The sequence below is a fragment of the Phaenicophaeus curvirostris genome, chromosome 34, assembly GCF_032191515.1.
Source record: "Phaenicophaeus curvirostris isolate KB17595 chromosome 34, BPBGC_Pcur_1.0, whole genome shotgun sequence".
Classification (NCBI taxonomy): Eukaryota; Metazoa; Chordata; class Aves; order Cuculiformes; family Cuculidae; genus Phaenicophaeus; species Phaenicophaeus curvirostris.
In genome coordinates this window covers 2563095-2577431 of record NC_091425.1, presented here as the reverse complement: position 1 = coordinate 2577431, position 14337 = coordinate 2563095, and the positions used below count along the sequence as shown (strand labels likewise).

General features: G+C 54.5%; 3 protein-coding genes across 3 annotated transcripts; all 3 read left to right on the top strand.

Moving 5' to 3' along the window:
• The first annotated feature begins 396 nt into the window (after positions 1-396).
• Positions 397-843, top strand: LOC138732650 (octapeptide-repeat protein T2-like). The gene has a single exon (XM_069879290.1). The coding sequence runs from the start codon at positions 397-399 to the stop codon at positions 841-843; it is 447 nt and encodes a 148-aa protein (XP_069735391.1).
• A 1196-nt stretch (positions 844-2039) lies between these two features.
• LOC138732649 (octapeptide-repeat protein T2-like) lies at positions 2040-2795 on the top strand. Its single transcript, XM_069879289.1, has 2 exons — positions 2040-2206; positions 2417-2795. The coding sequence occupies exons 1-2, from the start codon at positions 2040-2042 to the stop codon at positions 2793-2795; spliced, it is 546 nt and encodes a 181-aa protein (XP_069735390.1).
• A 343-nt stretch (positions 2796-3138) lies between these two features.
• On the top strand, positions 3139-3756 carry LOC138732647 (octapeptide-repeat protein T2-like). Its single transcript, XM_069879288.1, has one exon. The coding sequence runs from the start codon at positions 3139-3141 to the stop codon at positions 3754-3756; it is 618 nt and encodes a 205-aa protein (XP_069735389.1).
• Positions 3757-14337: the final 10581 nt, after the last annotated feature.

Genomic DNA, 14337 nt, shown 5'->3' with positions numbered 1-14337 from the left:
GCAGAGCCGCAAAGGACAGAGCCGCAAAGGGCAGCGCAGCGAGAAAGAGCACATGAAGGGGAGCAGGTGAGAAAGAGCGCGGCGAAGGGGAGCGCGGCGAAGGGGAGCGCGGCGAAGGGGAGCAGGCAAGGAAGAGCGCGGCGAAGAGGAGAAGGAGAGGAAGAGCGCGGCGAAGAGCAGTACGTCAAAGGGGAGGCAGCGAAGGGGAGCGCAGCAAAGGGGAGGTGGCGAAGAGGAGAACGGTAAGGGGAGCGCGGTGAAGGGGCGCGTGGCTAAGGGGAGGCGGCAAGGAAGAGTGCACGAAGAGGAGTGCAGCAAAGAGAAGCACGCGAAGGGGAAGCAGTGAAGGGGAGGCGTGGAAGGGGAGACGGCGAGGAAGAGCGTGCAAAGAGCAGTATGGCGAAGGGGAGCAACCGAGGAATAGCGCGCGAAGAGCACTACGGCGAAGGGGAGGCAGCGAAGGGGAGGCGGCGAAGGGGAGGCGGCAAGGAAGAGCGCACGAAGAGGAGCGTGGCAAAGAGGAGCACGCAAAGGGGATGCAGCGAAGGAGAGCGCGGCGAAGGGGAGGCTTCGAAGGGCAGCGCACCGAAAGGGAGCAGGCAAGGAAGAGCACAGCGAAGAGGAACAGGCAAGGAAGAATGCACAAAGGAGAGCAGGCGAGGAAGAGCGCGCAAAGAGCAGTATGGCAAAGGGGAGGCGGTGAAGGGCAGCGCAGCAAAGGGGAGACAGCGAGGAAGAGTGCACGAAGAGGAGCGAGGCAAAGAGGAGCACGCGAACGGGAGGCGGCGAAGGGCAGCACAGCGAAGAGGAGCAGGCGAGGAAGAACACAGGAAAGGGGAGTAGGCAAGGAAGAGCGTGCGAAGGGGAGCAGACGAGGAAGAGTGCACGAAGAGCAGTACAGCGAAGGGCAGCGGGGCGAAGGGGAGGCAGCGAAGGGGAAATGGCGAAGGGCAGTGCGGCGAAGAGGAGGCACGGAAGGGGAGGCGGCGAGGAAGAGCGTGCGAAGAGCAGTACAGCGAAGGGGAGGCAGCAAAGGGGAGCGTGGCAAAGGGGAGTGCGGCGAAAGGGAGAAGGCGAGGAAGAGCGCTCGAATATAGTATGGCGAAAGGGAGCGCGGTGAAGGGGAGCAGACGAGGAAGAGCGCGCGAAGGGGAGCAGGCGATGAAGAGCACGGCGAAGGGCAGCGCAGCGAGGGGAGCATGTGAGAAAGAGCGCGCGAAGAGCAGTATGGCGAATGGGAGGCGGTGAAGGGGAACGCGGCGAAGGGGAGGCGGCGAAGGGGAGCGTGGCAAAGGGGAGGTGGCGAGGAAGAGCGCGCGAAGAGCAATACGGCAAAGGGGAGGCAGCGAAGGGGAGCGTGGCAAAGGGGAGCAGGCGAGGAAGAGCAAGGCGAAGGGGAGCAGGCGAGGAAGAGCACAGCGAAGGGGAGCAGGCGAGGAAGAGCATGCGAAGAGCAGCACGGCAAAGGGGAGGTGGCGAAGGGCAGTGCGGCGAAAGAGAGGTGGCAAAGGGGAGCACGGCTAAGGGGAGCATGGCGAAGGGGAGGCAGCGAGGAAGAGCGCGCGAAGGGGAGCAGGCAAGAGTGCGAGAAGAGCAGGACGGCGAAGGGGAGGGGGCGAAGGGGAGCAGGCAACGAAGAGCGCGCGAAAGGGAACAGGCGAGGAAGAGTGCAGCGAAGGGCAGCACGGCGAAGGGGAGCGTGGCGAAGAGCGCACAAAGAGGAACAGGCGAGGAAGAGCACACGAAGAGGAGCAGGTGACGAAGAGCGCGGCGAAGGGGAGCAGGCGAGGAAGAGCACGCGAAAAGCAGTACGGCGAAGGGGAGGCGGCGAAGGGGAGCTTGCAAGGAAGAGCGCTTGAAGAGCAGTACGGCAAAGGGGAGGTGGCGAAGGGGAGCACGGCTAAGGGGAGCACAGCGAAGGGGTGGCTCCGAAGGGTAGGTGGTGAAGGGGAGGCGGCAAGGAAGAGTGCACGAAGAGGAGCGCGGCAAAGAGGAGCATGTGAAGGGGAGGCGGCGACAGGGAGTGCGGCGAAGGGGACATGGCGAGGAAGAGCGCGGCGAAGGTCACGCGGCGCAGGGGAGCAGGCAAGGAAGAGCGCGCGAAGGGGAGAAGGCAAGGAAGAGTGCGCGAAGAGCAGCAGGCGAGTAAGAGCACGGTGAAGGGGAGCAGGCCGGGAAGAGCACGCGAAGAGTACTATGGCGAAGGGTAGCAGGGCGAAGGTGAGGCGGCGAAGGGGAGGCGACGAAGGGCATTGCGGCAAAGGGGAGGCATGGAAGGGGAGGCGGCGAGGAAGAGTGCGCGAAGAGCAGTACGGCGAAGGGAAGGCAGTGAAAGGGAGCATGGTGAAGGGGAGTGCGGTGAAAGGGAGTAGGCGAGGAAGAGTGCACGAATATAGTACAGCAAAAGGGAGTGCAGTGAAGGGGAGCAGGTGAGGAAGAGCGCACAAAGAGGAGCAGGCGACGAAGAGCGCGGTGAAAAGGAGCAGGCGAGGAAGAGCGCGCGAAGGGGAGCATGGCGAAGGGGAGGCGGCAAAGGGGAGCGCGGCGAACAGGAGCGTGGCGAAGGGGAGCAGGCAATGAAGAACGCGCAAAGGGGAGCAGGCGAGGAAGAGCGCGGCGAAGGGGAGCGTGGCGAAGGGGAGCGCGAAGAGGAACAGGCAAGGAAGAGCACGCGAAGAGGAGCAGGCGATGAAGAGCGCGGCAAAGGGGAGCAGGCGAGGAAGTGCACGCGAAGGGGAGCAGGTGAGGAAGAGCACGCGAAAAGCAGTACGGCAAAGGGGAGGCAGCGAAGGTGAGCCCGGTGAAGGGGAGCAGGTGAGGAAGAGCACGGCGGAGGGGAGGCAGCAAAGGGGAGGTGGCGAAGGGGAGCACAGCGAAGGGGTGGCTGTGAAGGGTAGGCAGCAAAGGGAGGCGGCAAGGAAGAGTGCACGAAGAGGAGCGCGGCAAAGAGGAGCACACGAAGGGGAGGCGGCGACGGGGAGTGCGGCGAAGGGGACCTGGTGAGGAAGAGCGCGGCAAAGTGCAGCGCAGCAAAGGGGAGCAGGCGAGGAAGAGCGCGCGAAGGGGAGAAGGCAAGGAAGAGCACGCGAAGAGCAGTACGGCGAAGGGGAGGCGGCGAAGGGGGGTGCGACGAAGGGGATGTGGCGAAGAGGAGGCGGCGAAGGGGAGCGTGGCAAAGAGGAGGCGGCGAGGAAGAGCACGCAAAGAGCAGTACGGCAATGGGGAGGCGGCGAAGGGGAGCGCAGCAAAGGGGAGGCAGCGAGGAAAAGCGCGCAAAGAGCAGTACGGCGAAGGGGAAGCAGCAAAGGGGAGCGCGGCGTAGGGGAGGCGGCGAAGGGGAGTGCAGCTAAGGGGAGGCGGCGAGGAAGAGCGCACGAAGAGCAGTACAGCAAAGGGGAGGCACCGAAGGGGAGACGGCGAATGGGAGCGCAGCGAAGAGGAGGCGGCGAAGGGGAGCGTGGCGAAGGGGAGGCGGCGAAGGGGAGTACGGTGAAGGGGAGTACGGCGAAGGGGAGGCGGCGAAGGGGAGCGCGGCGAAGGGGAGCATGCGACGAAGAGCGCGCGAAGAAGAGCAGGCGAGGAAGAGCCCGGGGAAGAGGAGCAGGCAATGAAGAGCGCGGCGAAGAGCAGCGCAGCGAAGGGGAGCAGGTGAGAAAGAGCACAGCAAAGGGGAGCGCGGTGAAGGGGAGCAGGCAGCGAAGAGTGCGTGAAGAGGAGCAGGCGAGGAAGAGCCCAGGGAAGAGGAGCAGGCAATGAAGAGCGCGGCGAAGAGCAGCGCAGCGAAGGGGAGCAGGCGAGAAAGAGCACAGCAAAGGGGAGCGCGGTGAAGGGGAGCAGGCGGTGAAGGGGAGCAGGCGGCGAAGAGTGCATGAAGAGGAGCAGGCAATAAAGACCGCGGCGAAGGGCAGCGCACCGAAGGGCAGCGCACCGAAGGGCAGCAGGCAGGGAAGAGCGCGTGAATGGGAGCAGGTGAGAAAGAGCACGGCGAAGGGGAGCGCGGCAAAGAGAAGCAGGCAACGAAGAGCGCGGCGAAGGGCAGCGTGGCAAAGGGCAGAGCGGTGAGAAAGAGCACGGCGAAGGGGAGTGCGGCGAAGGGGAGCAGGCGACGAAGAGCGCGTGAAGAGGAGCAGGCAAGGAAGAGCGCGGCAAAGAGCAGCACGGCGAAGAGGAGCAGGAGAGAAAGAGCGCGCGAAGGGAAGCAGGCGAGAAAGAGCGCGGCGAAGGGGAGGCGGAGAAGGGGAGCAGGCGACGAAGGGGAGCAGGCAGCGAAGGGGAGCAGGCAGCGAAGGGGAGCAGGCAGCGAAGAGCGTGCGAAGAGGAGCAGGCAATGAAGAGCGCGGCGAAGGGCAGCGCAGCGAAGGGCGGCGCAGCAAAGAGGAGCAGGCGAGGAAGAGTGCGCAAAGAGCAGTACGGCGAAGGGCAGTGCGGCGAAGGGGAAGCAGCGAATGGGAGTTGGCGAAGGGCAGCGCGGCGAAGAGGAGCAGGCGAGAAAGAGCACGGCGAAGGGGAGCGCGGCAAAGAGGAGCAGGCGAGGAAGAGCGCGCGAAGAGCAGTATGGCGAAGCAGAGCACGGCGAAGGGGAGCAGGCGAGGAAGAGCGCGCGAAGAGCAGTATGGCGAAGGGGAGGCAGCGAAGGGGAACGCAGCAAAGGGCAGCGCGGCGAAGAGGAGCAAGCGAGAAAGAGCACGGTGAAGGGGAGCGCAGGCAAGGGGAGCAGGCGACGAAGAGCGCGGCGAAGAGGAGCGGGCAAGGAAGAGCACGGCGAAGGGCAGCGTGGTGAAGGGCAGCGTGGCGAAGAGGAGCAGGCAAGAAAGAGTGCGTGAAGGGAAGCAGGTGAGAAAGAGCGCGGCGAAGGAGAGGCGGAGAAGGGGAGACGGAGAAGGGGAGAGCGACGAAGGGGAGCAGGCGGCAAAGGGGAGGCGGCAAGGAGGAGCGCAAGAAGAGGAGCGCGGCAAAGAGGAGCACGCGAAGTAAAGCGCGGCAAAGAGGAGCAGGTAAAGGGGAGCGCGGCGAAGAGGAGCAGGCAATGAAGAACGTGGCGAAGGGCAGCGCGGCGAAGGGCAGCGCGGCGAAGGGCAGCGCGGCGAAGGGCAGCAGGCGAGGAAGAGCGCGCGAAGAGGAGCAGGCGAGAAAGAGCGCGGCAAATGGCAGCGCAGCAAAGGGCAGCGTGGCAAAGGGGAGCAGGCGACGAAGAGCGCGTGAAGAGGAGCAGGTGAGGAAGAGCGCGCGAAGGGCAACGTGGCGAAGTGCAGTGCGGCGAAGAGGAGCAGGCAAGAAAGAGCGCGGCGAAGGGGAGGCGGCAAAGGGGAGGCGGAGAAGGGGAGCAGGTGGCAAAAGGGAGCAGGCAGCGAAGAGCGCAGCAAAGAGGAGCAGGCAAGGAAAAGCGCAGCGAAGGGCAGCGTGGCAAAATGCAGCACGGTGAAGAGGAGCAGGCGAGAAAGAGCACGGTGAAGGGGAGGCAGAGAAGGGGAGGTGGAGAAGGGGAGCGCGGCAAAGGGGAGCAGGCGGCGAAGAGTGCACGAAGGGGAGCAGGCAATGGACAGCGCGGCGAAGAGGAGCCGGCGAGGAAGAGCGTACGAAGGGGAGCAGGCGAGGAAGAGCGTGGCGAAGGGCAGCGCGGCAAAGGGCAGCGCGGCAAAGGGCAGCGCGGCAAAGGGCAGCGCGGCAAAGGGCAGCGCGGCAAAGGGCAGCGCGGCAAAGTGGAGCAGGTGACGAAGAGTGCGCAAAGAGGAGCAGGCGACGAAGAGCGCAGCGAAGAGCAGTATGGCAAAGGGGAGCGCGGCGAAGGGAGCAGGCGAGGAAGAGCGCGCGAAGAGCAGTATGGTGAAGGGGAGCGAGGCGAAGGGGAGCACGGCAAAGGGGAGCAGGCGAGGAAGAGCGCGCGAAGAGCAGTACGGCAAAGGAGAGGCAGCGGAGTGTGGCAAAGGGGAGCAGGTGAGGAAGAGTGTGAGAAGAGCAGTACGGCAAAGGAGAGGCAGCGAAGGGGAGTGTGGCAAAGGGGAGCAGGCGAGGAAGAGTGTGCGAAGAGCAGTATGGCGAAGGGAAGGCGGCGAAGGGGAGCGCGGCGAAGAGGAGCGGGTGAGAAAGAGCGCGGCGAAGGGGAGCGTGGCGAAGGGGAGCAGGTGAGGAAGAGCGGGCGAAGAGGAGCATACGAGGAAGTGCGCGGTGAAGAGCAGTACAGCGAAGGGGAGCGCGGCAAATGGGAGCAGGCGAAGGGCAGCGCAGCGAAGCCTCAGTAATCAAAAGTAATCAAAAAAATCTTTTTTACCAGAATACTACATCTGCCCCGTTGCAAGTCCACAATGAATTGGAAAAAAACTGTTGTGTGCCAACAGTGATGACACGTGAGTATTTATTTATGTGTGGTCAGATTTGTCTGGAGCCTGTAAGCATCCATCCTACCCATGAAGCTTGGAGATCCTTCCAGATGAGAAGTATGGATAAAGCAAGGTATAGTAGCATTCTCATTTTCTCCGCTTTATTTCTTTCATTTCATTTCATGCTTCACTTTTGTTTTGTGTGCTGTAACATTTGTTATCATTCATTATTCTGGTTGACAGAGAATGCATGATGTTTTAGGACTGACATGACATTTACATTCACTTATGAGTTATTAGATGTCATCTCGTAAGTGACGAGGAATGTCAGACCTTGACATCTTGTGTTTTGCATATCAACTGAGTTTCCTTTGCAGCATCCTCTCAGTTATTCACTATCAATACTCTTACCCTGGAATAGAAGCAAGCACACTAACTTCCTAACACGTACAGAAATAATAATTACAGCCTCCATCTGACGACTTACGTGCTGCACACACAATACAGATGTCAGACGAGATTCTGCATCTTTGTTCATGCAAACACTGCCTTTAGAGTCAAGAAACTTACTCCTCTGAGAAAGTACCACTCCAAGTTGCAAAAGAAGGTCTTGAACGTATCGTAAAGTAGAATTATAGTACTATTTAACTCTAAGCTGGAGCATACAGAGTAATGAAATGGGGAGCTTTCTCTCTTAATAAAATATTACTGCCTGAAGATGGCCATTAAAAACCTCAGGCACCCGCAGCCGGCTGCTCCCCGCACCTCCCATCCAGGGAGTCCCAGTAACCCAGTGCACCCTGAGACCTGGCAGTGCACTCTCCAGCGAGGGCTTAACCCCAACACAAGTCAGTGTCAGGGACTGCAGGGGCATCAGCCATTTCCCACTTGAAGTACTGACCCCATTCATACAAGAGCAAATCATGAGGGATTAGAGATCCCTACAGATATGTGCATGCCAACCTCCCATCCCAAAGCCTGGGAAGTGACATCCAAGCATTTCTAGACAGCATCTCTTATCTCCTCCAAGAAACTTACTTCTTAAACAAAGTGATTTCTCTTTTGGCTCCAAGTTCTTTCAACTGTGCAAATGCCCACACTGAAAAACTCACCTATGACCTGCCTCTACAGCATCTGCCTTCTCCAATGAGTGAAACCACTCGAGATTTTCATCAGAAGCATTTAAACACAGAGTGGCAGGAAGTAAAACTGCACATGAATGTGACGGTTCCCTCTATCGCTGTCTCTGCCCCTGAGTGGTAGGTGAAGGGAGAGGCAGCATTTCAAGTCTAGCTGGGTATTGGCTCTTAGTGAGACTGATGAACCAGCTCTATCCACATCCTTGCTCCAGAGCGCCAGGAGACAAGCAACACGCAGACACAAGCCATTTTTCCATGTCAAGCAATTTTCTACCAGCTCTTCAGCTGCTACAGGTCTTTGATTTAAGCCACTGCTCCTTCTAAAAGAAGCATCAGAGCATCCTTTCTCACGGCTGCGGGATGCTGCGAGGGGTTTCATGTTGCATTCATCAGACACAAACATGATGAATAATGGTATGAAAGCTGCTAGTGGAAACTACAGACATATCAAGAACCGACAAAAGGACGGACTGCACAAAGGAGGCAGAAAGAAAAGCAGCTACATAGGATAACATTCTTGTCAAGCAGTGCACGCTCAGGTAATCCCTTTTCACTGCTGTTTAGATATTGAAAAGGCTTTTTTTCTCCAAGTCAGTGTTGGCAACAGCTCTCCCTAATTTTGTACCAAAAGGTGGCAGCACTCTAACCACCTTTAACATGATTGTCCCCATTCCTGCTATTATTTCCCAAGGCACTGTGGAGAGAAGGACCCACGGACCACAGCTTTCAGAATCAAGAAAGTATTTCCAAATGTCCCCATGAACTTAGACCCCGTTATATTAACTTTTGCCTTGTCATAGTTTGGTTAGAGTGAGGAGGCTATTATTCTTTTGAGAGGTGCTTTAGATGCAACCCTACTCAACCAGAAGCTACGCCACATATGTAGGCAGCAAATTTGGAGCCTGCAGGTTCAGGGAATACAAAAACACAATAAAGCAGCAAAAACAGGAACGTCGATAAGCTATTAGCACTCCTTCAAAATAAAAAGGATCTGTTTCAAACAGTTTGTGTTTAAATATGAACAAGAGGTCAATTCAGTTCACAACTTGTGCTTGGAGAGCCTAAGGTGAAAACCTGACCTCGTTGAGGTCAGAAGGTGTTTTCTCCACTCCCTACTCTAACAGATCAGTAAAATATGTTTATATTTATTTCTGAACTTAATGTTGTAGGCAAGAGACTAAACCAAGGACTTCACTAGAGTTCATTTAGCGTGACTATCGGCTATTTATTGCCTGTGGGGCTTGATCAGACACTTAATGCTACGTTTGCACCCACATTTGCTACCAGAGATGCTGCAAAACTGTGCAAAATCTGCCAAGAGCACATGATGGGCACCCAGGTGCTTCTCACACAGATTTTGCACAGAGTTGCATGTCATTTCTTGTCATTCTCATTAATATTCACACACTTCTCTCACAGAAGTTCTCATAAATAATATCTCCTTCTATGAATGCTGATGAGGAATGGACAGAAAGGATCAGAGATAACTTGCTGGAAAATTTGTTGTTCTGATTGGAATAATTATTCCAGACTAAAAAATCCTGTGCAGCAAGATCATTGGTAACAAGAAATTAGCTGCTGATGAAGAAAGATCATCAGCACTTTTGGAAAGGGCTCTAACCCATGCGCTAGGCAGGCTTACGTTACGTGTGCTGTTGCAACAGAGGCTTTTCAATCATCTCTTGAACAGCTATAATCTGTATCATCTATTTTGGTCACAATGGAGAACGTTAAGTTGCTTGCACCCTCTGAGGCTCCTAGGCCTTGGGACATGATTCCCAAACACATTTTAGCACATGCTGAAATAGTTGCCTGTCAAGGAAAGGTGCCTTGAATCACAGTTAATCCCCCACGCAACTTGCTGTTACCCAGCCACAAAGAAAACAGGTGAGCACCGCACACCTGCAGGGGCGATGCTGCCAGGAGCACAAGGAGGCAGGAAAAGCAGGTGCAGGTTAACTCTTGCACATGAACAGCTCATTAAAATGAATTACATCCCACAGACTCACAGAGGCAAATTCAGGATGTAATGACAGGGCCTGACTTTCAAGATCTTGACTTTGCCAACTTACTAATGTCCCCAGCTCATGGATTCCTAAAAAATTAAAAGCCAAGAAGAAAAACTACCCTACACTCCAGCAGTGCTGATTTCTTACACATTTAATCAGCAGGATGTGGATGTTCAGATCCACAGCAAGACCCTCAGTTAACCGAACACGAGGAGCAGTACAAAGCTGTTAAAGCTCTCACTGACCTCCAGTACAAAGGGATGGAGGTGATGATTGTCAACTGTTTATGAGACAGGAGATACAAATGCTTGATTAGTGGCTCCAACTCCATACACATCAGATACACCTTGCCATCCCCAGCCTCATCCTAATGTCCTCATCCTTCTCTGTCACCCTCAGCAGCTCCTCCCAGATCACCTCCCACCTCCGATACCTGCTATTTCACCCACAGCTCTTCCCAATTCTCCCTTGGTGTCTACTCTTCCTCAATAACCAAAACCCAAGAGGCTGCTTTTTTTTTTTAAGGCAGCTTCCTCCACTATCTGGAACAAAAGGTGTTTCCAGCCACCTAGAAGCTCTAAGACTGAAACAGCACATCTATAATCTATTCCTTGGGCTTTGTATAACGCAAACACAGTCTCTTTGAGAATGTATCACTTCTCATGCACCTGTCACATTTAAGCACAGGCTTCCAATCAGTTCATGCTGTATTTTAATGCTACATTTGGACATTTCCCAGCCTGCACATTCTCCTCCTGTACCACCCCAGGGGTCTTGTACCAACTTCCACTAGGCCTTTGATGGAGAGCAGCCAGACTGCTCATTAGCCCGTTATGAAGCTGCTCATCAGCCCCACTCCCAAGATCCCCATTACTTCAGTGGTAGAGCTGCAGGAATTGGGCTGCGTATTTTTCAGGCCACGATTAGCATTGCTTCAGCCAAGCGCTAACGGCCCGTCCTGCGGCGTATCCCACCACATCTCCTCAACGCCAATACAGCTGCAGTTTTATCACCGCTTTCGGGTTCATCCTGTCTATTCGACAGGCAAATGGGAGAGTCTTAACAACTTGCTCAGTGACCTTTGTTCTCAGCACTGCTTCTTGCCTCACCTGCCTGGAAAAGGGTGAGAACGGACATGTTATGTCACCCAATGGCTGCTATAAAGGCCTAGACAACTACCTAAGAGCGTGATTCAAAAGCATGATTCAAACCTGGCCAGCAAATATTTAAAAGCTTCAAATAGCCATTTTACAAACATGTTAATATGGACAGCATGCCCTGATCCTGCCATTGAAAGAATCATAGAACGGCTTGGGTCGGAAGGGACCCTAAAGACCATCCAGTTCCAGCCCTGCCATGGGCAGGGACACCTCCCACTGAATCCGGTTGCTCCAAGCCCCATCCAAGCTGGCCTGGAACCCCTCCAGGGATGGGGCAGCCGCCACTGCTCTGGGAAACCTGGGCCAGGGCCTCCCCACTCTCACAGGAAACGATTTCTTCCTAAGATGCCACCTAGATCTCTCCTCTCTCACCTTAAAAACATCCTCTCCTTGTCCTATCCCTGCACTCCCTGATCCGGAGCCCCTCCCCAGCTTTTCTGGATCCCCTTTCAGTACTGGAAGTTGCTCTAAGGTCTCCCCACAGCCTTCTCTTCTCCAGGCTGAGCAACCCCAAATCTCTCAGCCTCCAGAACTGGATGCAGGGCTCCAGGCGGGGTCTCACCAAAGGGGCAGAATCCTCTCCCACATCTGCTGGTCCCACTGCTTTGGATGCAGCCTAGGACACTGCTGGTTTCTGGGCTGCAAGCGCACGTGGCGGGCTCACATTGAGTTTCTCATCTCTCAGCACCCTCAATTCTTTCTTTTCAGGGCTGCTCTCGATTCACTCTCTGCCCAGTCTGGAGGTGTGCTTCTCTCTGTTTTGGCTTTTAACAGCTCAAAGGGAGCACTGGGAAGGTGGACTTTTGCCCAAGCTCGGTGCGCACTGAGGGAAAGCCCTGCCTTGCCCTCTCCCGCCACAGCTGGGGCCACAGCTGATGGAGACCCTATGCCAGGGCTTGATATGAACTCGCACGGCCTCCTCCTCCCCAGAGCCACGCTGCCAGAGCATTCTGTGAGCCCCAGAACCACAGCTCGTCCAAAAACAGCTGGGATCCATGAAGCAGGTGAGGCTCAGCAGGAGGTGGGCAGGACAACCCTGGGCACAGCAGGACAGGGTCAGGCTCATCAGTGAGGCAGGACAGCCAGGGACAGACCTAAGTCTATCTGCAGGGACAGGGCTGCCACAGACACCCCTGTCCATCCTGGTGCCCACAGTCTTCGCGTGGGTCAACTTTTTCCAAAGGCAAATGAGCAGTAACCAGGTGCTGTTCATGCTGTTTCTAGCCCAGGGTGGGCTTCCTCGTCCCTGTATTCCAACTGTATTCCCTACTTTCCAGATGGTCAGGGTGACTGGAGAGCAAGCTTAGTGCCGCCTGCGCTGGCCCCCACCCTGCAGAGTACAATCCAGTAATAAAATCTCCCCTAAAACCACTAAAATCAGAGGTTTCAGCCCTCACCTCCGGTCCATTTTATGCCAACACTGACTGCTCACCACACTCTGCAAAACCTATCCGGTCACTTGGACTGCAAACAGTAAGGTGGAAACAACTTGCTCCTGGCTGCTTTGATAACAAAAACTACACATCCAGCACAGCAAACTGGCCACCACAGGGATGCAGGTGGACTCCAAGTATTCAGGGCAGTTTTACATTGGCCAAACTTTGTTGCTAACAAAGAAAAAAAGACACCATCTTCCACAAATGCTTGGAAAGTGGAAACGCTTTGAAGCCCAGCTCCAGGAATACGTAGAGCTGGTTCAAAAGCATATTCATGAGCCCTTTATTTTCTTCATGCCTCAGATACCCAGCTCGAAAACTTACAAGAGAGATTCAGCCAAGTATCTTCCTATGTAGTGAGGAGAAACAGCAAATGCTTTTGTATTCCATGAGCTCAGAGGATCACAAATTCTGAACCACTGAAAATGAAATTCTAAAACCCACCAAGCTAAAATAAAATTCCATGCAGGGGTGCTGGAGAGCTTGTTACAGGCAAAGATCAGAACAGCGGGATTTGCCACTTCCCCTCCAACTGCACTAACAATAGGTCAGAAAATAAGGAAATAACTTCCAGCTCCTATTCCGTAATATTTTCCTCTGTCACTGAACACCCTCTGGGCTTTCAAGCTTGCACTCAGCTTGTGAGCTGCTCAAGGCTGCTCAGACTTGCCAGCTGCACCAGCAAGCCCCCAGGCAGAGAGCTCAAACCTCCTCCTTCAGAGGAGACTCCCCACTGCATCCAAGAGTGTGGTGAGAGACGATAAAGCAGCCTCAGAGCTGGGATGGAACTGTCCCTGTCATGGGCCCAGGAAGCAGACTGGAAAGGTCCAATTCTTAGGTCTAATCCCCAGTGAGCAAGTTACTTCTTTCTTTAGTAGGAAATACACTGATTGCACTCAAGTTTTTCAGACTATGGAGAGAAACTGAGTTTGCTGAGCTGGGACTTTGCTAAAGGCAGGTGTGTAAGAATATAACAAATATAGCAGAGATAATTTCCATACATAGTTGATAAAAACAAACAAACAAACAAAAAAAGAAGCCTCACGTAGATTAAAGATACAGTGACAGAGCAGAACCACACATTACAGCTCACCTTCAGAGGGGGGGGTGTGCCAACAGAGAGAAGTGACAAATCTCTACAGAACACATTCCTCTGGCAAACTGCTCCTAAAGAATGGAGGCAACTCCAAGCAGGTGAAAGGAGATGAATTGAGGGTCAAAAGTCCAGAGAAGACTGTCAAAGGAACTTGATAAATAGAACCCATCCTAGCATCAGGGGCATACAAATGAACGATGTAAAAACACATTCAGGGTCACCTATCTTGAATGCAGCCAGAGAAGTTGTGGCAGTTCCTTCATCACGTTTTCCACCTGCTCTGTTTCCTAGTTTGTCCAGTGGACAAAGCAAGGCAGATGTTCCTCTGCAGATCTTTCCCTTATCCTAACAAGACTCTTTTCAAGCATCATCTGCTTTCCTGCTCTGTCTAAGGAGCAAAAGGGTCAAACTTTTTCACTCTCTGCTTGTTATCCCACCAGAGGGCTCACTGGAAATGTGCCCAAAATGGCCCTGGGCAGCTACACCACCTGTCCCAGGGTAAACATTGTCATTAATCTCAGCTGACCCAAATAATTAACAGTGCCCTGTATGGGAATGCTTTCCACCTGTCTTCTCCACATAATCTGAGAAGGTCCCAGTAAGAAGAGGGTCTGTGTGTTTCTGCAGGGGACAAATGATGAAACTGTTTCTTCATAGTCCCTGGACAAAGACATCTTGCCAAAGTGGTGGGGTAGCCAGGCAGGAAGGAAAAGGTTTGATTCTGTTGTCCTCCCTGCCAGCACCTGGAGTAGTGACTGCCCATTCTCTGATATGATATTGACTTGGAGACAGTGCTGAGAACAAAAAAAAAAAAGCATAACTACAAAAAGCATAACTACAGCAATAGGTTGCGATGGATGGTGCCAACAGAGCACCACAGGCTCACAAACCATGTGAGCAAGGATTACACTGCTGTGGTGGACACATTGATCATTTTCAGAACTGGAACGCTTGGTTCTCTGCTCAAACCACAACCAGGCAAACGATATCTCATCCTAACTGTAAAAACAGCCCAGCACTCTTATCACCATCACATCCCCTTTTCCCACTGAGACCAAGCTACACAGTTGGCCATGTTTATGCAGAATGTGAATTATACGAAGGGCAGCGGGGCGAAGGGCAGCGCGGCAAAGAGAAAACCATCTTGGTTGAACAGAGAGATCTTGAGTGATATGAAGAA